The following is a 25,725-nucleotide window of genomic DNA, read 5'->3' on the forward strand; positions in this document are numbered from 1 at the left end:
TCGTCCCCTGCGCCAACAGACCAGACCAAGGCCCGACATGGATTGAGAAACAAGGGACGCTGCACAGCTGTGCTGTTAAATCAGTTAATTAGATCCACAAGCTGCACAGGTGCAACATGGAGAGTAGCTATGTTCATTTTACGCAACTCCAGATGGTAGTTTATGGCTAATCTATCTTTTCCCGTTAGCTGGTTTTTTTTTGTATTGTTTTTCCTCACCATAACGCAACTCCAACTGCTTTACATTGAAACCTAGTACTGCTCCAGCACTTTGGTCTCTGCTTCTTTTAGCTTTACATGCTATTCAGATGTGCTAGTTATTTAAGTAGGCTATAGTGTTTCAACTTAATTAGCCTATAGTAACTTAAGCATAATTTGTTGTCTTGTGACATAGATTCATATGTTCATATGACTCATAAACAATACAATGGTGCTGTAACCACACATTTTCTTGAGTTCATTGATGGCAGTTCATTGTTCACTGCTTTACAGTCTTATACAGATGCATCTCAGTAAATTAGAATATCATGGAAAAGTTCATTTATTTCAGTAGTTCAATTAAAAAAATGAAACTTACCTGATATAGATCCATGACACGGACTGAAATATTCCATGTCTCTATTTTTGTTTAATTGTAATGATTATGGCTTACATTTAATGAAAACCCAAAATTCAGTAGGCTATCTCAAAAAAATTCAGACCAATTAAAAAAATGATTGTTAATACAGGATAGGTCTTTTGGAAAGTATGTCCATTTATATGCACTCAATACTTGGTTGGGGCTCCTTTTGCTTGAATTACTGCATCAATTTGGGGTGGCATGGAGACAAACAGCCTGTGGCACTGCTGAGGTGTTATGGAAGCCTAGGTTGGTTTGATAGCAGCCTTCAGCTCGTCTGCATTTTTGGATCTAGTGTGTCAAGCCATTCCTGAACCAGAGACAATGTCAGAGTTGTCTTTCCTGGGCTAAGAACTGGACTATTGCCCAGTGGTCCAAAGTCCTCTTTTCAGATAAAAGTTTGGAAACAAAGGATCCAGAGTCTGGAGGAAGGCAAGGCAAGGCAATTTGTATAGCCCATTTTTACAGTTTGTCTTTACTCTTTACACAGAGTCATGAAAACATCCTCTGCCCTTAGTCCCTCACATTGAAGAAAAACTCCCAAGAAAACCCTTTTAACAGGGAAAAAAAATTGGAGAAACCTCAGGGTGAGCAGCAGAAGAGGCTGGGATCCCTCACCCAGGACGATCAGATGTGCAATACATGTTTTATACAGACAAGAAATGGTGTTGAGGCACAGAATCCAAGTTGCAAGCGCAGCCATTTACCTCAGAGCACTTGCTGCACTTGCATTTCTTCTGCTGACAAGTTTTATGGAGATGCTAAATTAATTTTCCAGCTGGATTTGTCACCTGCCCACACCTCAATCCCCTAGAGAATCTATGGTATTGTTAAGAGGAAGATGGGACACACTAGACCCAAAAATGCAGACGAGCTGAAGGCCACCATCAAAGCAACCTGGCTTCCATAACACCTCAGCAGTGCCACAGGCCGTTTGCCTCCATGCCACTGTAGAAGAAAAATAACATATATAGAACGTATATATCGTCCTATTTGGGCCTTTACTTTTCCTTCTCCGTTTAAGTAAAATAAACTCAAAAACTCAAAACACGACGCTGGAAAAGATGGATCTTCAAGTAGAGTTGTCTTTAATTCACTTCAGAACAAAGCAAAAGAAAAACAACCCGAGTCGCATACATAGGTAAAAGATAAGAAAAATAAAGTTCAGAACTTTGTATGTCACAAAAGGTTCTTTAAGATCTCTGGGTCAAGGATACACAGACCATGAGGAAGTCAAATCAGGACACAGTTATTTTTCTTTTAAAAAGGTGATTATGAAAAGCTAAAAGGGCCTTAAAAATGTCTGTCGCTTAGAATGAGCAGCAGGGGGCGCTAATACACAGTCTTTGATACAGTCCTTCTGGGGGGCTGACAAGTCCCAGCTCCGTGCGTCCTTGGGGAGAGCTCTTGGGTGCGTGGCTGTAGACGTAGGCTGCATTGGGACCCTCTCTGGAGACGCGAAGAACTTCTATGGAGTAAAATGAACAACCATGTGTGCACCAATCACAATATAAATTCAGGAACTGGTTTGGAGATGCACTCGCCTGATGCCAATAAGGCTTGAAGCATATCAGGTCCCGTGGGACTCACTCTCGCCGCACCGTCGGCTGGCTGCCTCTCCTCTCCGGCTGGCTCGCTCTTCTCAAGCAGTTACCACCTGAAGTTCCTCTGTGTATCCGCAGCTACTCCCACTAGCTGGGCTGCTCGTCACCAACAGACTCCTCTCCGCTTGCCACCCCAGGAGAGAAAGGCAAAGACGCCGTGCGAGATCCTCTGGCCTTGCCCCTCCAGCCAGTCAGATTGTCTACTACTGATTAGGGAAACCTCGCACCGGTGTGTCTTCACTGAAATGGACACGCCACAGCTGCATTGGGGAGAGTTAATTGGCACTGCACACAATATGATCACACACAAAAAAACAAATAAACAAAGTCATAAGCTCTCTCCAATTACAGACTGCGACACTCCTCCCAGTCTTTTCAGTTGTCGTCCTCGGCAACTTCATTCATCCTGATACCGGTGGGGCTTGACCCCAAGGTTTTCCCCGGAGGATCTTCAGGGTTGGCCGTCCGGTAGCTGTTCTTCCTCCGGCCCGTTCTGGGCATTATCACGTGCAAGTGATTGTTCAACTGGTGCTGTCCTCTCTGGTGGGGCACCCTGTAGGTCTACAGTCACCTGAGTTGCGGGTGGATTCCATTGAGGCCTGATGAGGAGCATAGGGGGGTGTTCTCTCACCTCAGTCGTGGCTGAGTTGTGGTCCTTCTCTAGTGGTGGTTGTACTGGGGCAAACACGCAGGGTTGACCGTCTGGCCGTACTCTGTAACTCGGACTGTTTGGAGAAAGAGCAGATACAACCACAAATGGCTGCCGATTCCATCTGGGGGCCAACTTTCCTTGGGACCTACAACGAAAATTCCTTACCAGTACACGCTCTCCTGGGAGGAGGGGTTCAGCCGTTCCCCTCTGATCGTGGCGTTTCTGGTCTCGAGCCTGTTGTCGTTGTGTGTGTTTAGCCACCGTTTCGTAGGCCTGGGTCAGTGTTGAGTGGTGGGCCTGTACCCACCCCCTTTCAGAGAAGACCTTGGCTGGTGCGGTGGCTCCCATCATTATGTCCACTGGGAGGAGCGCATTCCTGCCATGCATGACAAAAAAAGGTGACAGGCCAGTGGAATCATTCACAGTGTTATTGTATGCATGCACTAGCTCAGGTAACTTTCTGGGCCAATGTGTTTGTTCATCCCCTTCTAATGAGCTCAGAAGTGTCAGCAATGTGTGGTTCAAACCTTCTACTGACCCATTACCTTGGGGGTGGTAGGGGGTAGTGTGGCTCTTACGGGCTCCATACATGTGAATCAGTTCAGAGAAAATGGCCGATTCAAATTGGGCTCCCCGGTCAGAGTGAATTCTCTCTGGACAGCCAAAGTTCTGGATGATATGCTGCCAAAATGCTTTTGCGGTCGTTACTGCTGTCTGATCCTTTGTTGGAATGGCCCAAGCATATCTTGAAAAAACATCTATTGCTACCAGGATGTATGGATATGCGTCTTCGGGTCTGCCTAAAGACAAATAGTCAACTTGAACCAATTGCATGGGGTGAGAGGTAACAATAGAGTTCAATGGGGCCCTTACCTCTGGTTGTCGGCGTTGGGACCAGCAGTGACTGCAGTTGGTGGACCACTGGTGCACATCATCCTTTTGTCCCGGCCAATAAAACTTCCGCTGTAACAGGGACAATGTTTTGGCTGCTGCCAAATGGCCTGCTGCGTTGTGATATTCTTCCCACACTAATCGTCTCCATCCAGCTGGAACTACAATTTGTTCTATCTGTTGATTGGAATTGTTCTTCACTCATTTTTACTAGGAGATTCCTTGTCATGTGGAGTTGGTGCCAACACTTGGAGTAAGCTTTCAACAATTTAGATTTTTGCCTTTGAGTGGAATCTGGCTGTTGGATCATTGTTTTTACCGTCTTTAGGGTTGGATCCTCGTCCTGGCGTTCCGCCCATCCCTCTGGTCCTTTTTGTACGCCGTCCTCGGTCGTAGCCATGACGTGGGATGATGTTTCCTCCGAGGGTCTCCTGGACAGCGCGTCAGCGTTGCTGTTCTCCATTCCTGGGCGATATTTCAGAGTAAAATCAAAATTTGCCAGCTGTGCCACCCATCTCTGTTCTACTGCTCCCAGGCCTGCTGTGTCTAAATGCACTAAAGGATTGTTGTCAGTGTATACATCTACATGGGTGCCATAAAGGTAGTCTTTAAACTTTTCTGTGACTGCCCACTTAAGACCAAGCAGCTCTAATTTGAACGAGCTGTAATTCTTGTCATTACGTTCATCAGGGCTTAAGGTTCGACTGGCATAAGCTATTACCCTTTCCTTGCCCTCTTGTAACTGGCAGAGCACAGCACCCAGCCCCTCAAAGCTTGCGTCAGTATACAGTTTAAATGACAACTTGAAATCTGCATATGCAAGGATCGGGGCAGTCACTAACATCTCTTTAAGTGACTCAAAGGCTCTTTGGCAATCTGGGCTCCATTCAACAGGCTGGTTTTTGGAGCTTGGCTGTTTAATGCCATGTGTAAGTGCATGTAGTGGCGCAGCAATCTTTGAAAAGGAGTGAATGAAGCGTCTGTAATAGCCTACCAACCCGAGGAATGAGCGTACTTGCCGTACAGTAGTAAGTGGGGGCCAGTCCACTACAGCCTTGATTTTTTTCTGGGTTCGGGGCCACACCCTGTGGGCTGACGATGTGGCCGAGGTAACTCACTTCTTTCTTGAATAAGGCACACTTTTTAGGCTGCAGCTTTAAACCATGTTGATGCAATTTCTGAAACACTCTTTCTAGGTGGATTAGATGTGTGTCAAATGAATCAGAATACACAATGATGTCATCAAGGTAAATAAGGAGAGATTCATTTACCTGTGATCCAAGGCAACGCTGCATTAGCCTTTGGAAGGTTGCTGGTGCGTTACAGAGTCCAAAAGGCATCCGGTCAAACTCGTAAAGCCCCAGGGGAGTTGTGAATGCAGTCTTCTCCCGATCTGCAGGATCAGCTTCAACTTGCCAATATCCACTAGCAAGGTCCAGCGTTGAGTACCACTCTGCTTTAGACAGGGTAGTCAGGGACTCCTCAATACGAGGTAGCGGGTAGGCGTCTTTGTGAGTGAGGGCGTTCAGGCGTCTGTAATCAACACAGAACCTCCATGCACCAGATTTCTTTTTTACTAGGACGACTGGGGCTGCCCAGGGGCTACTGCTCTCTCGAACAATTCCTTTATCTATCATGTCCTGCAGCATGGATCGTAATTCCTAATAGAGCTTTGGTGGTATGGGCCGATACCTTTCTCGTGAGGGAGGGGCATCACCGGTGGGTATCTGGTGGAGCACTGCACTGGTCCGCCCAAAGTCTTCTTCATCCTGGGCGAACACACACTTCCACTTAGCCATGAGCCTGTCCACTCTCTCCTGCTGCGTTTGGTTGAGGTTAGTGCATTGTGGAACCCCGCCCGAGGTGCCATCCTCTGCAATTTCCTGGACTGCATGTACTGCTACCTCCAGCTCTCCACTTGGCAATTCCTGAAATTCAAGACGGTCAGTATGGATTTGATCAAGAGATATTTGACACACTTTAGCCAGTGGTTGGCGCTGAGGAATCTCAATGGGGTAGGGGTGTGGATTACACACCCGTATTGGAATTCTGTGATTCTTAATATCAACCACTGCGTGTGCTACTTGCCAGTCAGTCTCTGTGTCCATGCCCTCTACCAAAGCAGTGTAGTGTGTCTTACCAGAGTCCTCTGGAATGTGTGCCCACAACACCATCTCGCTCTCTGCTGGAACCACAACCGGTTGTTGTTTGATCAAGCGGGCAGTAACAGGCCTCTCTTCGGTTGGTCCCACTGTCACTATTCTCTGGCAGCAGGCCAAAGCTCGTTCCCACTCTTGGCGGGAGCCCTGGGAGATAGGCTGGGAGTTTAAAGCTGGCTGAGGTGCCTTACCCTGGGGACATTCTCTGCGAAAATGTCCAGGTTGTCCGCAATGGAGGCAGATAGGCTGTCCTTGATCATCCCAGCGAGGGCGGGACTGGTTGTGCCTCTGTGATGGAACTCTGCTGTACTGGAGTGAGGCTTGTCTAAGATTTTGGAATTTCTTCCTTTAGACCTTTCCCCAACTCTGTGATTAGTTGCATCAATTCAGTCCGAGTCTGGTCTTTCCATTGAGAAAGTGGGTCAACGGTAGGTGTGGTGGCAACTTGGTTGGTCAAACCTTCACACTCCATCCCCCAGCCTTCCCTCTCTAGCTCCTTGGCTTCCTGTAGCAGCTCAGTGATGGTCATGTCAGCATTTCTGCGTACTTGTCTTGTTTGTAACTCTTTCTTCAATACACCTGGCTGTAAACTGATGATCATCTGGTCTCTCAGAGTGTTGGCTAATTGTGCCGAACCATTTGGTTCTGCTCTTTTCCATTCCTGGAAGGCTTCTCTGATCCGAAGACTAAAATCACCCACCGTCTCCCCATTGCCTTGCTTAATGTTGAAAAATGCTGTGCGTAAGTCAGCAGCAGAGCGGGTATCTCCATACAACCTTCTAAGAATGTCTATAATTTTGTCAGCCGTGTCTCGCTGTTGTTCGTCTTCTAAAAAGATTTCACGTTTGGCATTGCCCTCAATGGAACTAATAATAAAATCTATCTTCTGTTCTTCATTGAGGCCCTGAGCCCTCAAAAGAGCTTTTATCTGACTGGCCCAATCTGCAAATTTTTCTTTTTTTCCATCAAATTTGGGGGCCCATGGGATTCCCATAAAACACGGCCACATATTTGGGACTGGCTGGCCTGTTGCCTCCTGGTCTTCATTCATGACTGTGCACCTTGATCACCAGAGATCCTGCCAAACAACGCCAAATGTCACAAAAGGTTCTTTAAGATCTCTGGGTCAAGGATACACAGACCACGAGGAAGTCAAATCAGGACACAGTTTATTTTTCTTTTAAAAAGGTGATTATGAAAAGCTAAAAGGGCCTTAAAAATGTCTGTCGCTTAGAATGAGCAGCAGGGGGCGCTAATACACAGTCTTTGATACAGTCCTTCTGGGGGGCTGACAAGTCCCAGCTCCGTGCGTCCTTGGGGAGAGCTCTTGGGTGCGTGGCTGTAAACGTAGGCTGCGTTGGGAGTGGGACCCTCTCCGGAGACGCGAAGAACTTCTATGGAGTAAAATGAACAACCATGTGTGCACCAATCACAATATAAATTCAGGAACTGGTTTGGAGATGCACTCGCCTGATGCCAATAAGGCTTGAAGCATATCAGGTCCCGTGGGACTCACTCTCGCCGCACCGTCGGCTGGCTGCCTCTCCTCTCCGGCAGGCTCGCTCTTCTCAAGCAGTTACCACCTGGAGTTCCTCTGTGTATCCGCAGCTACTCCCACTAGCTGGGCTGCTCGTCACCGACAAACTCCTCTCCGCATGCCACCCCAGGAGAGAAAGGCAAAGACGCCGGGCAAGATCCTCTGGCCTTGCCCCTCCAGCCAGTCAGATTGTCTACTACTGATTAGTGAAACCTCGTACCGGTGTGTCTTCACTGAAATGGACACGCCGCAGCTGCATTGGGGAGAGTTAATTGGCACTGCACACAATATGATCACACACAAAAAAACAAATAAACAAAGTCATAAGCTCTCCCCAATTACAGACTGCGACACGTACACAGAGGTGCACTGCAAAGAGAGTGACAGAGCGACTAATTTCATATCATCAATGTGTGGCTTATATACTGTTGGGCATGTGCTGATCTCAGTATTTCTCCTTCCCACCTGTTGAGGCCTTATCACTGCTGACTGTGCATTTTATTCTGTGACCTTGGTTTCACCCTCATCTTCTCCGGAAGTGTACCACCTTCCTAGCCATATTTGAGATCTTGCCATCCTCAATCCTTGCCTGGTGGCCATTCTATGTTACTGCGCCAGAAGCCAAAACTCCTAGCTCAGCAGAAAGTGTTATAAGGGTCATATATAGTTCACATCCATCCCCATTCACCACTAACGCCTTGCACTCCTTCAGATCCTGTTGAAGTGCACACTCTCATCCATTAAGTGGTGCTAAAGAGCATGCTGTAATCTTGGAGATCAAGATGGCAATTAGCAGAGGTAATGCATCATTTCAAATGAAACAACATAAGGACACAAAATAATTGGTTTTTAACTATTCAAACCCACACAAAACATAAAAATATAGTATGGTTATTGTTGACTTGATCTTTAAAGATGGCATAACTTTCTTTTCATTGGTCTTGTTGTTTTCAACCTCTTATGTCATTTTTTTTTTTTAAATACCACAACACCACCACAATCAAGTATTGAGTGCACATAACAATTCTGTATTAACAATCTTTTTTTTAAAAAAATTAGTCTGATGTAGTATTATTATTTTTGGGGATACTGAATTTGGGTTTTTATTGCATGCAAGCCATAATCACTACAATTAAACAAAATTAAGACATTTCAGTCTGTTTGTCATGGATCTGTAGCAGGTATTGGTTTCACTTTTTGAATTGAACTACTGAAATAAATAAACTTTTCCATTATATTCTCATTTGAGATGCACCTGTACATAAATTACACTAAAGTGTTGAACTAAAGTTACCACAAAAATCTATGCAAGTGTAGACAGTATAAGTAGTGTATACTCACAGAAACAGACTTTTCCCAAAACATTAACTTTATTACAAACATATTCCTGTCATATTTTATAAACATAAACCCCCCCATGTTAAAGTCTTGAGGTGCACCTTCTTAATCCTATGTTGTTGTAGAGGAGGCACTTGACGAGGTGGATGAGGCACCTGGTGGTGTGGTGGTCGGAGGCCTTGGTGTGGTGGTCGGAGGCCCGGGTGTGGTGGTCGGAGGCCCGGGTGTGGTGGTCGGAGGCCCGGGTGTGGTGGTCGGTGGCCCGGGTGTGGTGGTCGGAGGCCCGGGTGTGGTGGTCGGTGGCCCGGGTGTGGTGGTAGAAGGTGACCTGGTTGTCGTGGGGACTGTCGTTGTGACTGTCGTTGTGGTGGGGGCAACTGTTGTGGTAGTCGTCGTGGTGGGGGCAACTGTTGTGGTGGGGGCAACTGTTGTGGTAGTGGTTGTGGTTGGGGCAGCTGTTGTAGTGGTTGTGGTTGGGGCAGCTGTTGTAGTGGTTGTGGCAGGGGCAGCTGTTGTAGTGGTTGTGGCAGGGGCAGCTGTTGTAGTGGTTGTGGCGGGGGCGGCTGTTGTGGTTGTAGTCGTCGTTGTGGTGGGGGCAGCTGTTGTGGTAGTCGTCGTTGTGGCGGGGGCAGCTGTTGTGGTAGTCGTCGTTGTGGCGGGGGCAGCTGTTGTAGTTGTTGTGGCGGGGGCAGCTGTTGTGGTAGTGGTCATTGTTGCGGGGGCAGCTGTTGTAGTGGTTGTGGTCGCTGTTGTGGCAGGGGCATCTGTTGTGGTAGTGGTCGTTGTGGCGGGGGCAGCTGTTGTGGTAGTGGTCGTTGTGGCGGGGGCAGCTGTTGTAGTTGTTGTGGCGGGGGCAGCTGTTGTGGTAGTGGTCGTTGTGGCGGGGGCGGCTGTTGTAGTTGTTGTGGCGGGGGCAGCTGTTGTAGTTGTTGTGGCAGGGGCGACTGTTGTGGTAGTGGTCGTTGTGGCGGGGGCAGCTGTTGTAGAAGTGGTCACGGGGGCAGCTGTTGTGCTAGTGGTCGTTGTGGCAGGGGCGGCTGTTGTGGTCGTTGTGGCGGGGGCGGCTGTTGTGGTAGTGGTCACGGGGGCAGCTGTTGTGGTTGTGGTCGTTGTGGCGGGGGCGGCTGTTGTGGTAGTGGTCACGGGGGCAGCTGTTGTGGTTGTGGTCGTTGTGGCGGGGGCGGCTGTTGTGGTAGTGGTCGTTGTGGCGGGGGCGGCTGTTGTGGTAGTGGTCGTTGTGACGGGGGCAGCTGTTGTGGTAGTGGTCGCTGTAGTGGAAGCCCCGGGTTCTGGGATTACTATATCTACTCCAGTGTATGGATCTTCAGGGATTTCAGGAAGACCCCACAATTCATCTAACTCAGGATCAGGTTCAAATTCATCATCCGTATCAAATACTATGACGTCTGAATCCAGTGTTGATTCATCATCAGCAGAACTAGTCAGAGTTTGTGCTGTTGTCGGTGTTGTATCCGGATCAAAAGGTTCCTCAGGAATCTCTTCGAAGCCCCACGTCTCGGATACATCAGGTTCCTGTGGAGCTCTTACAACACGGTGCCTCCCAACGTGTTTTGGCAACATTGGTGAACAGGTTACCAACGCTGAGCGCAGTTTCCCAGTAGAGTCAGCATAAACCAGTTCAAAGCCAGAATCCTGTCAACATTGTCAGATTTAGTTTTCAGATTAAATTAGCAATTTGACATTGTTACTGGTGTGCCTTTTTCATTTTTAACATGACTTACGGTGTCTGGTAACTTTGATATCTCCACAAACAGAGCCCTGGAGGTCCTTTGTCTCACAGAGTATTCTTCATGATCAGTATTGAAAACATCTAAAGAAAATGACATTTATATAGATCTTGGTATAGTTAAGAGAGAAGTTATTCTGCCCCCTTATGGACAAAAACCTTACTCCATTTGTAATATTTTTTGATGATACCTCATCCTTACCAAGCTCTTTCACCCTCCTTAGTTTTGTTCCCCTAGGCAGCTTCACAGTGACGTGTCCTGATGTACAAGTCACCAGTGGTGATGCTGCTTGTGATAACATTACTTGAGTGTCACAAACAGCAATGCCCAAAATATGCTTCTGTAGCAGATGGTCAAAATAATGCAGTTTCACTGCGCTGTATCCACTTCCATCAGTCTGGGAACAAAGAAAATTTAAGAGAGAGAGAGATATCAAAAGAGGCACCGATCTGTCAGAAATGTTAAAGCTCCTATAAACAATATAAATCAAAATATAATACAACATCTTACCTTCATTGTTGTGTGGCAGCCGGTGTATGGAAGCTTCACCAACAACCACCACCTGTAGATCTCAATCGAGCTGTGACACCTTTCAGGCAACGACAACAACCGTGATCCATCTGTAAAAAATATTTGGAGATACATCAGGCTTCTAACATTTTTTTTTTTTGTAAGGCAAACGGATAACTGCAGGTGGATAAATCAAACATAGGCCTACCTTCCATGCGAAGACTAGAGTACCTGATGAGTGAAAATCGCAGGTAAAGTGCATCATTACTGCAGCGATACTGTGGCTGGTTGAAATCTGATACCCCTGAAACTAAATAAAAATGCAATGAATATAGAAAACCCATCAAGTCTGAGGTTACTGTACAGGTTTACACTTAAGTGCATCGCAAATGCTTGGAAATATGGTACAAAATTATTGACAACAGTAATTATATTCAAAAAATTAGGCCTGTGGTAGAAGCCTATGAAAAGGAGATTTAATGGAAGTAGTTAAGGTGATAATGAGCTACTGATAACAAGGTGCATAGGTCAGAAACAAAGAGGCTTCACCTTGGAGGAAATTCCAGACTGACGCTGGGAAGCTCCGGTCCTCTGAAGGCGCCTCCACCCGCTTGTTGCGAGTATGGAGCTCGTCCTGGTCGCCCAGACTTCCGCGTGTGTACCGGTAGCCATCTGCGCTGTTGAGCCGGGCTAGTAAACCGATCCAAACCCAAACCATCAGTGCAGACGCCATGGTACTCCGGTCTGTTCCTCTCGTCCCCACCAACAGACCAGACCAAGGCCCGACCTGGATTGAGAAACAAGGGGCGCTGCACAGCTGTGCTGTTAAATCAGTTAATTAGATCCACAAGCTGCACAGGTGCAACATGGAGAGTAGTGATTAAGTGGGAGTTCACTTTTATTTAAACTGATTTTTACACAGTGGTTTCACTTCTGGTTAGTGGCTGTACATTTTACTCAACTCCAGTTACTGGTAGTTTATGGCTAATCTATCTTTTGCCTGCTCTGCTTTTTTGTTGTTGTTGTTTTTTTGTTTTTCCTCACCATTACACAACTCCAACTACTTTACATTGAAACCTAGTACTGCTCCAGCACTTTGGTCTCTGCTCCTTTTAGCTTTACATGCTATTCAGATGTGCTAGTTATTTAAGTAGGCTATAGTGTTTCAACTTAATTAGCTAGAAGCATAGAAGCATTTTTGTTGTCTTGTGACATAGATTCATATGTTTAGTCTTCAGTATTGAGCTCCTATTATGACTCATAAACAATCCAATGGTGCTGTAACCACACATTTTCTTGAGTTCATTGATGGCAGTTCATTGTTCACTGCTTTACACAGTCTTATACAGATGCATCTCAGTAAATTAGAATATCATGGAAAAGTTCATTTATTTCAGTAGTTCAATTAAAAAAGTTCCATAGATCCATGACACACAGACTGAAATATTCCATGTCTCTATTTTTGTTTAGCCTAATTGTAATAATTATGGCTTACATTTAATGAAAACACAAAATTCAGTATCTCAAAAAATTCAGACCAATTAAAAAAATGATTGTTAATACAGGATAGGTCTTCTGGAAAGTATGTCCATTTATATGCACTCAATACTTGGTTGGGGCTCCTTTTGTTTGAATTACTGCATCAATTTGGGGTGGCATGGAGACAAACAGCCTGTGGCACTGCTGAGGTGTTATGGAAGCCTAGGTTGGTTTAATAGCAACCTTCAGCTCCTCTGCATTTTTGGGTCTAGTGTCGCAACCTACGCCACCCTGGTCAGTAAAGTTTTATAGAACAGGCTCCAACAAGTCTAGGCCTCAGGGCTGACACAGGTGCACATATTTCTATTACTGGAACCCTGGAGTCTGGTGGGATTCGCTGCCATATGGTACAATGTTTGACTCACCGGTTGCTTCCGCTCCCCACCTATAGCTTGGTCGGCAAGCTTTCCAGGCAGGCGGGCGTCCTTCAGTGGCACCGGACCGGCCACCAGCTCCAGCGTCCTGCGTGTATCGACCTCCGTCCATCGTCACGCGGTCGTGGCTTTGTCAGTTCATTTGTGTTTAGACAAGACAATAACTAAAACGATAATTCAAACTTGCGGTGGAGGGGATTCTCCGTAGGCAGCTTCGTCAACTTTCTTCACTTCTCTGCGGGGCGCCTCGTCAGAGCACGCCGCTCTTTCTTTGGCTTTTTCCCAGCCTCCCCGCTCCCTCCGCTCACGTCAGACCCAAGCGGCCAGGCAACCAATCAAAACACCACACAACATGGCAGCCCCCCCTCTCACCTACGAAAGTGACCGCAACATTCCTCCCCTCCATAAACAAGAAAACACACCGGACAACACACAACAGACTCCTCTCTCCATTTTTCTTCCCTTTTTCCCCCTTCCTCTCCACTGTCCTTACAACACCCACCTACAAACCTTCCCGAAACCTAGGCTCACTCAACTCTCACATAAAACATCAAAATCCCCCCTTCCCCAGCCTCCGGACAGGGCATCCGCAATGACGCCGTTCCCGCCTGCAATACGCTCCACTTGGAGACCGCATGGCTCAGTTAAATGCATTAACTGTTCTTCCAACACTGCATGAGCCCCAGTACTGCACAGCCTGGCACCAACCACCTCCAGAGCGCCCACTGACAAATCCCCACAGCCTCCAACCCCACCAGCATCAGGCCGAACTGGCATGGCACAGCACACTGTCGCCACAGGACTCCTGCAAGCCCCAAGTACATTCACATGACACAGCCGTGTCCTCGACCCTCCATCTGGGGTGCTCACAACACAGTTCAAGTCACCGACTCTCCTCAAAACCCTACATGGACCCACAAATCCCCGGGCGCTGCACCGCGGCTGCCCACTGCTCCTCAGGGATGGGTTAAATGCAGAGAAAGAATTTCACTGTAAAAAGTACCTTACCTTTACCTTTAAATCCCGGTCCCAGGGGTCCCCCTGGGCGAGAGCTCAAAACCAAAACGACATCCCCTGGGTCAAACCGTCCGACCACAGCCCCTCGATCGCATCTGACCCTCATGCGAACCTTGCTGGCAAACAGGTGCTTCCCAGCTACCTCACCCGCCGACCGCAACCTGGCCCTGAAAGACGACACACAGACGACACACAGCTCAAAACATCACACTCATCTCCTCTCTCAGACCCTGGCAACGGCCCTACACAGTCAACCATTATGTGTGCAAATGGTTCCTCCTCCACAGGTAGAGGTTGTAGAGGAGCCACCGGTACTGCAACCCCTGGCTTTCCCACCATCTGACACGCATGGCAACACTGGCAGAATCTCTTCACATCCTTCCGAATACTAGGCCAAAAGAAATGACCACAAATCTTGTCTATGGTTTTCTTGGAACCCAGGTGCCCACCAAGCACGGACCCATGAGCTAGCCTCAACACCTCCTGTCTTAACACTGGGGCAAAACCACCCGTTCCAGGGTGGCCCAGTGGGCATCTGCAGGTCTAGTAGGGGGTCTCCACTTCCCACTAAGCACATCATCTCAAAGGAAACAGCACTCAGGCACCTCTCTAGCTTCCTGCACTGTCACTGCTAGTCTTAGTGCATGCTTTAACGAAGGGTCCCTACGCTGCCTGCACACCAGTGATTCACGGCTCAGAGGGACCTCCTCAGTTCCTACTCTCAGTACCTGGTCCTCACTCTCAGCCCCCTCACTAGCGCCTTCTCTGGGATCCACTCCCCGCTGCCCCCGATCTCCCCCAACATTGCTCACTCCGTCCTCCTCAACAGCTGCTACTGACGACGGCAAACTGTCATGCACCCGGCTGAGCAGGGAGTCAGACAGGTCACCCAACACAGGATCCGCGAGCTCCGGCGGCACACCAGTTTCCTCCACTCCCTTGCCAGCCCACGCACAAGTAACCACACAGGCGGCGAAAACCCCAGGGAACTCCGATTCCAACTCCCCAGTCTCAGGAGGATCAACAGGACATCCAGACACCCCAGGCGAAACCCTAACTCCGGCCACATCATTACCCATCACAAAGTCCATGGTCCCAAATGGGAGGTCTGGTGCCTCCGCCACCAGCACAAATCCACTCACCAACCCAAACCGTAGGTAGAGGCGATGTATCGGTAGCCACTCATAACCACCTCCTACTCCTAGCACCGCAGTGAACTCTGAGCTGGGCAGGTCAACAACCCCCTTTCTGATTAGTGTTTGCTTAGCCCCGGTGTCTCTCAGGATAGTAATGGGCACAGACAATCCCCTACTTGACTCAGACAGGGAACCCTCTGAAATGAATCCCTCATAACCTCGTAACTCCTCCTCAGGCCTCTGCTCCACAGACACAACACCTACAGTCTTAGCTGCACCATACCTGTTAGCCAAACGAGGGCACTGAGTTTTCTTGTGACCCACCTCGTGACACCAAAAACAACGTAGCTCGCCAAAAGAGCTCTGTTGCCGGTTGGGGACCTGAGCTGGCCCTCTCAGCGGAGCCGAATGTGGGAAACTACTCCTTTCAGTCACAGAGGAACGCCAATTTCCTCGTTCACTCTGTCTCGGAAATCGCTCCTCTCCTCTGTCCTCAAATCCCTTCCTCCTACTGACCATGGCTGGGGCACCCCCATGAGCCACCTCATAGCCATCTGCCAGCTCAGCTGCACGCCTGGGCGTTGACACATCACGCTCATTCAAATAAACTTCAACCTCCTTAGAAACACTTAAATTGCTCCAGGAGGAGCAGATCTCTAAGCTGCAGGTAGTCGAAAGCCTTACATGCCTTAACCCAGCGATCAAAAACCACCTCCTGTCGCCGCCACAAATCCAAATAAGAATCACCTGGCTGTCTTCTGAGTTCTCTGAACTGCCTCCTATACGTCTCTGGAATACTTCCATAGGCCTCCAAAACAGCTTTCCTGAGTGCATCATATTCCAACCCCACTCTAACGTCCAGAGCGGCCACAGCTCTTTGGGCTTTCCCTGTCAGAACACTCTGTACTAACAACGGCCACTTTTCCTCTGGCCACTGACACTCCGCACCCACTTTCTCAAACATTTCAAAGAAAACATCAACAGCACTTTCTTCAAACACAGGCATGAATGGGCGAGCTCGATTTAAATCAAACCTCAGGTCAGGTTGCCGACCTCCAACTGCGGTTTTCTCCACCTCTAACCTGGCTATCTTCTCTCTATGGGCCCTTTCCTTTTCCCTCTCCTGGAATTCTCGCAACTCCCTCTTCTCAGCCATTTCCCTCTCTCTCTCTCTCTGTTCCCTCTCTCTCTGCTCTATCCAGACCTCCTCCATTCCCAACTCCGCTATCAACCAAGCTGCAATTTGCGGCTTTTTCATGCCATCCTCCAATGAAACATCTTCCTCCTCGGCTAACGCTATCAGCTGCTCTTTCTTTAGCTTTCTGAACTGTTCTCGGGTCAGGTCCACGCCTGCCAACACGCCATCAACCACGTCCGTCGACATTACAACGGGTCAGAGCGGAAAAACAACCACACCAGAAAAAATATACGGCTACCAATGAGCTCCGCCAGCTCCGCTAACAAACACCGCTAAGCCAGACAAAAAAAAAACGACACACGGGTGAACGCACTCACCTATGCTGTCACTTCAACCCAGTCCACTGTCCTGAACTTAGCAAAGCACTCCCGCCACTGTTAAAGCTATCGCTAACACCACCGGCTCTGCCGATGAAAAGGTCCAGACTCGCTCGGCTGGTCCGAGCCCAAGTGTACACCCCTCTGAGTTATTTTGCGCAGCTCATCAAAAAGCGTACACATCCAGGTTAGATAGAAACAGTCGCCTTTCCCGTTTCAAAAACAGAGCCAAAACTTAGCTAAACAGAATAACCCGGGGGGCGACCGCCATTCCGAAGGACCGCCATTCCGACGGTCTGCCAGTCCGAAAATTCCCGAAGGTCCGTCATTTCGAACTTCCAGAGGGGCCGCCGTTCCGGTTACACCCCGCCTTTCCGAAGCCCCGCCTTTCCGACAATAGACTTCCATTCATCGTAATAGCGGGGTTTTCTATTTTTTCTAAAGACCCCGCTACTCCGAAAAGGCTATTGGGGGAAACCCCCAGCGCGCAGTGCGCATTGATCCTTTTTTCCTTTTTGGGGTCAAACGGATCATGTGCATAATTAACTGCAAAACAAGCAAATACTTCATATTAATGACATAATGTTCATTATGCTTCTAGCCTGTCTAGCCTCTACCTGGTCTTTTTACTAAACTTAACCAACTCCTTTCTTCATTGCCTAAGCCCAACCAAAGCATCTCCCTCAGTCAGCTGTCAGCGCGAGCGGTGGCTGCTGCAGCCTCGCGCCCGTGTGAGCTCAAGCCGGGTTCAGCCGTGCTCGAGCGGAGCAGGGGGGGAGAAAAAGAAAAAAAGTGTATTTCTATTACTGTGTGGGAGATCTCCAACAACGGAGTCGGGGAGAAAGCAAGTGGGACAGATCTGCCCAGTCCCTGAGCAGCGCACGTTTCACAGACAAACCACAAAGCAGAATGTAAACAACGTCACGCGGTTCAGCACCTTGGACAGCTGCGGGAGGAGGGGGGGGGTGTCGGAGTAGCGGTGTTTCGAAGTGGGGCTATTTCAGAACAGCGGGGTGTCGAAGTGGAGGGGTGTCGGAATGGAGAGCTGTCCCCCGCCGTTCCGAATGTGTTTTATTTTGAAAATTGACCGGATTCTCTCGTGGTTTCACTTCCTGCCCGGCTTGACACGACGCGCCGTGGGGACAGCGCCCGACCGGCCCCTCCCCCTCCGCCTCCAAAGTTTCACCCAGGTGCGAGTCTGATGCATTACATCCATGGTCTGATGCAGCCGCGGCACTCCTGCTGAAAATAAATGTCCTTGCTCTGTGCTTTGGTTAGGTTTAGGCAATGTAGAAAGGAGTTGGTTAAGTTTAGTAAAAAGGTTAGGTAGAGGCCAATAAAATCGCAGTTAATATGTATCTCCCCCAGGAGTCGAACCCTGATCCACCGCGTCAAAAGCAGATGCTCTGACCATTACGCTGCCTCCACAATTAGACTTATTTCCTCCGTGCCGTAAACCATTCAAGATTTTTTCAGGTTCGGAATGGCACCCTTTCTATCAGGTTCGTAATGGCACCCTTTTCCCATAAATAATTAAGGGTCGGCATTCCGACAAATTAAAGTAAATGTTTGGAGTGGCGGCCCTTCGGAATGGCACCCTGGAACCGAATAACCCTGACCTACCACTAATGCTATCGTTTAATGCTAATACCATCCCAAATATACTAACTCACAAACGGTTTAGATCCTCGGACGAGCCCCCATAAATATGTCTCTCTATTTGGCTTTTTCCCAGCCTCCCCGCTCACGTCAGACCCAAGCAGCCAGGCAACCAGGCAACCAGGCAACCAATCAAAACACCACACAACATGGCAGCCCCCCCTCTCACCTACAAAAGTGACCGCAACACTAGTGTGAAGCCATTCCTGAACCAGAGACAATGTCAGAGTTGTCTTTCCTGGGCTAAGGAGAACAAGAACTGGACTATTGCCCAGTGGTCCAAAGTCCTCTTTTCAGATGAAAGTTTGGAAACCAAGGATCCAGAGTCTGGAGGAAGGCAAGGCAAGGCAATTTGTATAGCCCATTTTTACAAACAGTTTGTCTCAAAGGGCTTTACACAGAGTCGATAACATCCTCTGCCCTTAGTCCCTCACATTAAAGAAAAACTCCCAAGAAAACCCTTTTAACAGGGAAAAAAATTGGAGAAACCTCAGGGTGAGCAGCAGAAGAGGGATCCCTCACCCAGGACGGTCAGACATGTTTTATTCAGACAAGAAATGGTGGAGAGGCACAGAATCCAAGTTGCTTGAAGTCCAGTGTAAAGTGAGTCAGTGATGATTTGGGGCACAACATCTGTGTTTTCTGAAATTCAAAGTCAGCGCAGCCATTTACCAGAAAACTTCCCGTTAAGATTTCCAGGAAATTTCCTGGAATCCTAAAGAACCTATGGGGTATTGTTAAGAGGAAGATGGGACACACTAGACCCAAAAAATGCAGACGAGCTGAAGGCCACCATCAAAGCAACCTGGCTTCCATAACACCTCAGCAGTGCCACAGGCCATTTGCCTCCATGCCACCCCAATCAAGTATTGAGTGCACATAACAATTCTGTATTAACAATTTTTTTTATTTTTTTTTTTATTTAGTCTGATGTAATCTTACTTTTGAGGATACTGAATTTTGGGTTTTCATTGCATGTAAGCCATAATCACTACAATTAAATAAAATTAAGACATTTCAGTCTGTTTTTCATGGATCTGTAGCAGGTGTTTCCATTATATTCTAATTTGAGATGCACCTGTACATAAATGACACTAAAGTTACCACAAAAATCTATGCAAGTGTAGACATTGTATTAGTAGTGCAACTCACAGAAACAGACTTTTCTCAAAACATTAACTTTATTACATTTTATTACAAACATATTCCTGTCATATTTTACAAACATAAAATCCCCCCCCCCCCCACCGTTAAAAATCTTGAGGTACACTATCTCTATCCTATGTTGTCGTGGAGGAGGCACTTGACGTGGTGGACGAGGCGCTTGGTGGTGTAGTAGAGGCGCTTGCTGTAGATGTGGCAGAAGCACCAGTGCCCGTTGTGGTTGTGGCAGGCGCAGCTGTGGTGGTCGTAGGCGCAGCTGTGGTGGTCGTAGGCGCAGCCGTGGTGGTCGTAGGCGCAGCCGTGGTGGTCGTAGGCGCAGCTGTGGTGGTCGTAGGCGCAGCCGTGGTGGTGGTGGTTGTGGTTGTCGTTGTAGGCGCGGCCGAGGTGGTGGTTGTCGTGGCTGGCGCAGCCGTGGTGGTGGTTGTGGTTGTCGTAGGCGCGGACGTGGTGGTGGTTGTCGTGGCAGGCGTTGCAGAGGTGGTGGTTGTCGTAGGCGTAGCAGAGGTGGTGGTGGTTGTCGTTGTAGGCGCGGTTGTGGTGGTGGTTGTCATAGGCGCAGCCGAGGTGGTGGTTGTCGTCGTAGGCGTAGCAGAAGTGGTGGTAGTCGTCGTGGCAGGCGTAGCCGAGGTGGTGGTGGTGGTGGTCGTGGCAGGCGTAGCCGAGGTGGTGGTGGTTGTTGTCGTGGCAGGCGTAGCCGAGGTGGTGGTGGTGGTCGTGGCAGGCGCAGCCGAGGTGGTGGTGGTGGTCGTGGCAGGCGCAGCCGAGGTGGTGGTCGTCTCTGTAACGGCTGTAGTTGGTGTAGCAGGAGACCCTGGAATCTCTACATCTGTTCCAGTGTATGGTCCCTCAGGAATCTCTTCAAAACCCCAAAATTCATTGAAGTCTCCCTCTCCCTCTGTTGGAGCAATGTCAATAACTGTTTCCGAGCTGGTTGTGGTTGTTTCCGAGCTGGCTGTGGTTGGTGTCGTTTCCGTCGTTTGTGGATTTTGTGGATTATATGGTTCAGTGGGAACCTCATCAAAGCCCCAAGTGTTGTATACATCTGGTTCTTGTGCAGCTCTTCTCACACGTTCTTTCCCAGCTTTTTTTGGTAGTGAAGAACAAGCTGCCAGCACTGCATACAGCCTCCCAGTAGCGTCGACATAAATCAGTTCAAAGCCAGAATCCTATGAAATCCTCAATTAGTTTTCATGGTAATTTTTTAACATGATTTTTGGAATGTTTTGCAGTTCACTTACTCTCTCTGGTATCTTTGATATCACCACAAATAATTTTCTGGAGGTCTTCCATTGTCTGACCAAGTATTCCTCACTGGTGAGAAGACCTGCAAAAAAGGGGGGAAAAAAAGAAAAAGATTGTTTTCACATCACATTGAGTAATTTGACAGAAATTTAACTTCATAGTTCTACTGGTTGCATACTGATCATCTAGATTAGGCCTCCACAGGTTGATGTTCAGTGGGGATTACCACCCCAAATGCCCCTCTAATCAACCATCTCCTAAAATTGCCATGGTATTTCCAGTTAACTATGATCAAAAATCTACACAAGACAGAGTGTGCAGATTGCTGTAAAATGCTGCTCAAACCAACAGTCAGTTTAATCATAACCTCCAACTGTGTATTGTTTGGCTGGTCCTTACCGAGGTCATTCACTTTCTTCAGTTTTGCGCCTTGTGGCAATGCCACAGTAATTCGTGCAGCTCCACAAGCTACCAGTGGTGAGACTGCCTGAGGTGATGTTTCTGCATCATCACAGACAGCCATGCCTGTCATATTCTCCTTCAGCAGTTGGTCAAAATAATGGAGCTTCAATGGATGGGAATCAACTCCTTCCCCAGTCTGTGGGTTTGATGAAATTATTATTTAACGTCAAGTTGGACCCATAACTAATGCAAAGTACCATCAAAATTCCTCAGAATTTGTCAATTATTAGTTGAGAAAAGAATGATACATTTTACCTTTATTCCTGTGTGGCAACCATATGGAAGTTTCACCAACATCCACCGCCTATAGATCTGAACCGAACTATGACAGTCATCCTGCAGCGACAACAAATGGGGCCCATCTATGGAAAAGATTGAAGACAAATTAGATTTTTGATGAGCCATTCAGGCTCAAACATAGGCTACTGCAGGAGTTGTTTTGAGTCAAACTTACCTTCAAGATGCAGGTTTGTGTATCGGATGAGTGAAAAGCGCAAGAGGAGCGCTTCGTTAGTGCAGCGGTATTTCAGCTGGTTTAAATCCGATGTTTCTGGACCTTTCCCCTCCCCTGCAACAAGAGAAACAATTAAAGCCAATTTACAAAGCCTTTGCAAACATATTTGAAAAGGCTTTGATGAGAGGTTGTAACTATAAAAGCAAACTGCCATTTACTTATCTTGTTGTTTCCCCAACAGTAGCCTAACACATCTGGCTTCTACTTCCAAACATCATTAATGAAAGGAGGAATACTGCATGTTTAGTCCATACAAAAATAAGTGATAAAACATCAACATTACCACAGGTGGTTTTTGTGGAGGGAGTCATCTTAAGTAAAATCACCAACCACCTGCCTAATGCATATTCATAAAAGCCTTAATTGGCAGTCAGGAGATATAACACATGGCAGCTCTAGCCAGGGATTTAATTACAATATGGACCTTTTTTTTTTTTTTTTTTTTTAAGTGCGTTATACTGCCCAAGTTCTTATCTAAAAGGACAACACAAACTCAAAACATAATTGAATGCCACATTGAATGTTGCACCGATGTTGAGAAACAAAATAGGTTAAGGGTAATTTTAAAATGTGCCATGTTTAACAAAAAGGAAAAGTATATCAATTCGACTACTTCTTGGACCAAGTTTGTTTGCTTACCCCCAATTTTCCAAACTTGAAAACCTAAATGTGTCTGTAAAGCAGTAGGCTAATGTGTGTGAGCTGCAGGTTTTACCTTTGAGGAAATACCAAACCGGCGCTGGGAAACCCTGGTCTACCGAAGCTGTCTTGACCTGCACGCTGCCGTCGTGAAGCTCGTCCGGCCCGGCCAGACGTCCGTGTGCGTCCCGGTGGCTCTCTGCGTTGTTGAGCTGGGCTAGAGACAGAACGATCCAAACCCAAGCCATCAGTGCGGACGCCATGGTAGCTCTACGGTTGCCTCTGCCTCGTCCACGCCGTCAAACGACACAGAAGGCAAAGATAGTGACTGAGGACCTGACGGTGCTGCACAGCTGCGCTATTAAATACGGGTTAATTAGACCCAGTACCTGCACAGGTGCGTCTGTCCCGCTTCTTCTTTGACTGACATTAAGGTGGATGCATCACTGCCATCTACCGGAATCATTCAGCTACTACAGTCTCCAAATGTTGAGCTCCAGGAGGTTGATGAAACAACTCCAAAAATGCACTGTTGTGTCTATTGCAGCTGTTGTTCTTCTTGGTTTGCCATAGGCAGATGTAGTCCTACTTAAGAAGATATTTCATTTTGACCAGGAACATCAGCATAAAACATTGGTTGTAGAAGAAGAGAAATAACTTTTTTTTCATGGAGATCATTTTTCTTGGACACATACAGCCACTGTTAGCCTATTTAAAAATAATAAAAATAACACGTGTCTACATACACTACATAGCTGTAAATATGTAAAAACATGATGAGTAGGCCTACATCGCACACACCATAACTTTTTTTATATACAAAATGCAAATAGTTTAATACTGTATGTTATTCATTCATTTCTTTATTTCAGACCCAAGGGGATCCATATCGCCATAAAAGCACAATAAAATAATAAAAGAAAGACAGAATAAAAGTAAAATAGGAAAAAGAAAAAATTAGTTGATGTATATAGGCCTATTATTTTGTGTTTGTGTCTTCAATTGTTTGCAATTCACCTTAATATGGGGAAGGCACAAAACAAAACAAAAAATGCTGTATGCAGAAATATATGGATAAAAAATAACCGTTCGTATATTCTTTTCTCTTATTCCTTTTTCAGATGGGACTCTATGGGGTATCATGTTGGTCTCTGGATGATTTCCCACAACTCAGCAACCTGTAATTTGTTTTTATTCGTAATAGCAAGAGAGAAAGCTGCAAATTTGTAAAATATTTCTTAATCATAAATTAATGTATTAATTGCTGCTTTTGAGGTCTTTACAAATTGGACTAGATTTTTTTTTTTCTTTTACTAGATGTTAGGGTTAGGGTTGTTTTATTAAAGAAATAGAAAATGTTATGGTTTCAATGTGCCAAAGAACAGAAAACATGTAGCCTACACGTGTTGGTACTACGTTGTTGTGAGGCTGATTGGTTGGGTCTTTATATCTTGTGTAACATACACATAATGGGACAGAAAAGTATTGTCAGAAGTGGGATTCGAACCCACGCCTCCATTCGGAGACCAGAAGTCCCGTTCACAGGAAGGTTTGTCACCTTGAGTCTGGCGCCTTAGACCGCTCGGCCATCCTGACAATTGTGCTCAAACGCCCGCTCGAAGCCTGTTTGACTCTCTGCTCGGTAATGATCATCGATACACGTTTTTAAATGGATACTATTAACAACTCTTTATGAACTCGTGTGACAACACCGCTGAAAACTGAATGAAGCGACACTTTGCCACTGTTAAACTGAAGGATCGATCGCGACTGATTAATTTATTGGATCTGATATGTCGAATGAACAAACAGTATCACCACCAGCAGCACTGTCACGTTGTCGACACGAATACATAGTTCACAGGAAGTAGTGTAACGTAGTGCATTGTCATCTATAAAATGCCTCCATATCTCGAGTTTTCTCTTACGGTCACATTACCCCGAACACGCCCAATACCGTCCGATCTCGGAAGCTAAGCAGGGTCGGGCCCAGTCAATACTTAGATGGGAGACCGCTTCCAAGCTTTTATTTCCCGGCCGTCGTCAGCAGGGGGCGCTGCTGCTGCTGCTGCTGTAGTATCGCCACATCTACCACTTGACAAGCTTTACATAAACCTTTTCATCAATTTGTCTATGGATTTTAGTCACTTACACTTAAAGACTCTGGATTTGATAATACATAAAATTAAGTCCCCCACTACAGCCTTGAAAAATTAATTTCGAAATTTTGTAAGATAATGAATTTGTCTACACATCTCAAAGTTTTGAACAGGGAAACTTGGCTATGTGATTCTGCATTTTTACAAACTGAAAAAATCCTGTCAATAGCAATAAACTATATTTAGATGGTTAATATTAACAACAAGCCATATAGTCTAGATGGAAACAGGGGTCCACGAGCACATAGTGGATTTTTTTCCCCCACCTGTTTTTTCTTAATCTTTAAAGTGTCTATTTTAAGATTCTGACAGGTAACAGGATGAAAAAATGTCCCATGGTGTTTATTTTTAACCCTTTACTGCCCCTATCCCAAATTCGAAGCTGAAAAAACTGAAAATTAAATTGGCATAGCTCTTTAAGTAAACAACTCACAGAGACAAATTAACACATTTTCCTACACAATTTGGGGCCAAGGAATTCAATAGAATAGTTATTTTTAAGTTTTTAACACATCCTGACTTGATTTTGGGACAAAAATATCAAAAATTAGCTGAAAATATAGAATAAATTTTGTAGAGGTTAAATTATTTACAGTAGGCTATAATAATTGGAGTGAGAATCAGAAATACTTATTTGATCTGATGGATCAGTGCTACAATGCTGCATTCCACAAATAGAAACATCATAAAAATAAGAATATAACAATACAACCCCCCAATATTCAAAACATAAAGAATATCCTGTAAATAATATAGTATAACAGAGTAAACATCTACAAGCTCAGATTGGATTAGTTAGCCGACGCTGTAAAACGTATTCGTGATGAAAAAGAAAAAAAACGGATTATGTATTATGTGTGCGCCCTTGTTGTTATTCATAGGTCAGAAACATGATGGATTATGGGTGAACAAAAGTCATGTCAGAAGTGGGATTCGAACCCACGCCTCCATTCGGAGACCAGAAGTCCCTGTTCACAGGAAGGTGTAACCCTTGAGTCTGGCGCCTTAGACCACTCGGCCATCCTGACAACTGTCGGTCTCCGCCGAATCACTGGCTTAAGTATCTACACTTGCATGTGCCCACGTAGTTGTAACGACATGTATTTAATTATCATTCACTAATGTTTGTGTTTATTTTCCACGCACGAAGCTGCTTCTGCGGCTGCTTACAATACGAGAGTTACTAGTAGTAATAAACAAAGAAACTCAGGCAACCACTGGGCGGCGCTACCACCACGTTGTTGTTTA

General features: G+C 46.6%; 1 protein-coding gene and 2 non-coding genes across 3 annotated transcripts; all 3 read right to left on the minus strand.

The window, feature by feature from the left end:
• Nucleotides 1-8,910: 8,910 nt before the first annotated feature.
• On the minus strand, nt 8,911-22,662 carry LOC146965329 (uncharacterized). The gene is made up of 7 exons (XM_085764331.1): nt 22,395-22,662; nt 21,620-21,733; nt 21,421-21,527; nt 21,103-21,301; nt 20,700-20,785; nt 19,582-20,627; nt 8,911-10,072 (listed from the first exon to the last, which is right to left on the minus strand). Exons 1-7 carry the CDS (start codon nt 22,579-22,581, stop codon nt 8,911-8,913), a joined length of 2,901 nt encoding a protein of 966 aa, XP_085620457.1. The 5' UTR covers nt 22,582-22,662.
• A 1,142-nt stretch (nt 22,663-23,804) lies between these two features.
• trnal-caa (transfer RNA leucine (anticodon CAA)) lies at nt 23,805-23,914 on the minus strand. The gene is made up of 2 exons: nt 23,877-23,914; nt 23,805-23,850 (listed from the first exon to the last, which is right to left on the minus strand). It is a non-coding gene; the product is annotated as a tRNA-Leu (tRNA).
• A 1,481-nt stretch (nt 23,915-25,395) lies between these two features.
• Nucleotides 25,396-25,505, minus strand: trnal-caa (transfer RNA leucine (anticodon CAA)). Its single transcript has 2 exons — nt 25,468-25,505; nt 25,396-25,441 (listed from the first exon to the last, which is right to left on the minus strand). It is a non-coding gene; the product is annotated as a tRNA-Leu (tRNA).
• Nucleotides 25,506-25,725: the final 220 nt, after the last annotated feature.

This window comes from Trachurus japonicus, chromosome 21, assembly GCF_045865225.1.
Source record: "Trachurus japonicus isolate A0001 chromosome 21, Traja_1.0".
Taxonomy (NCBI): Eukaryota; Metazoa; Chordata; class Actinopteri; order Carangiformes; family Carangidae; genus Trachurus; species Trachurus japonicus.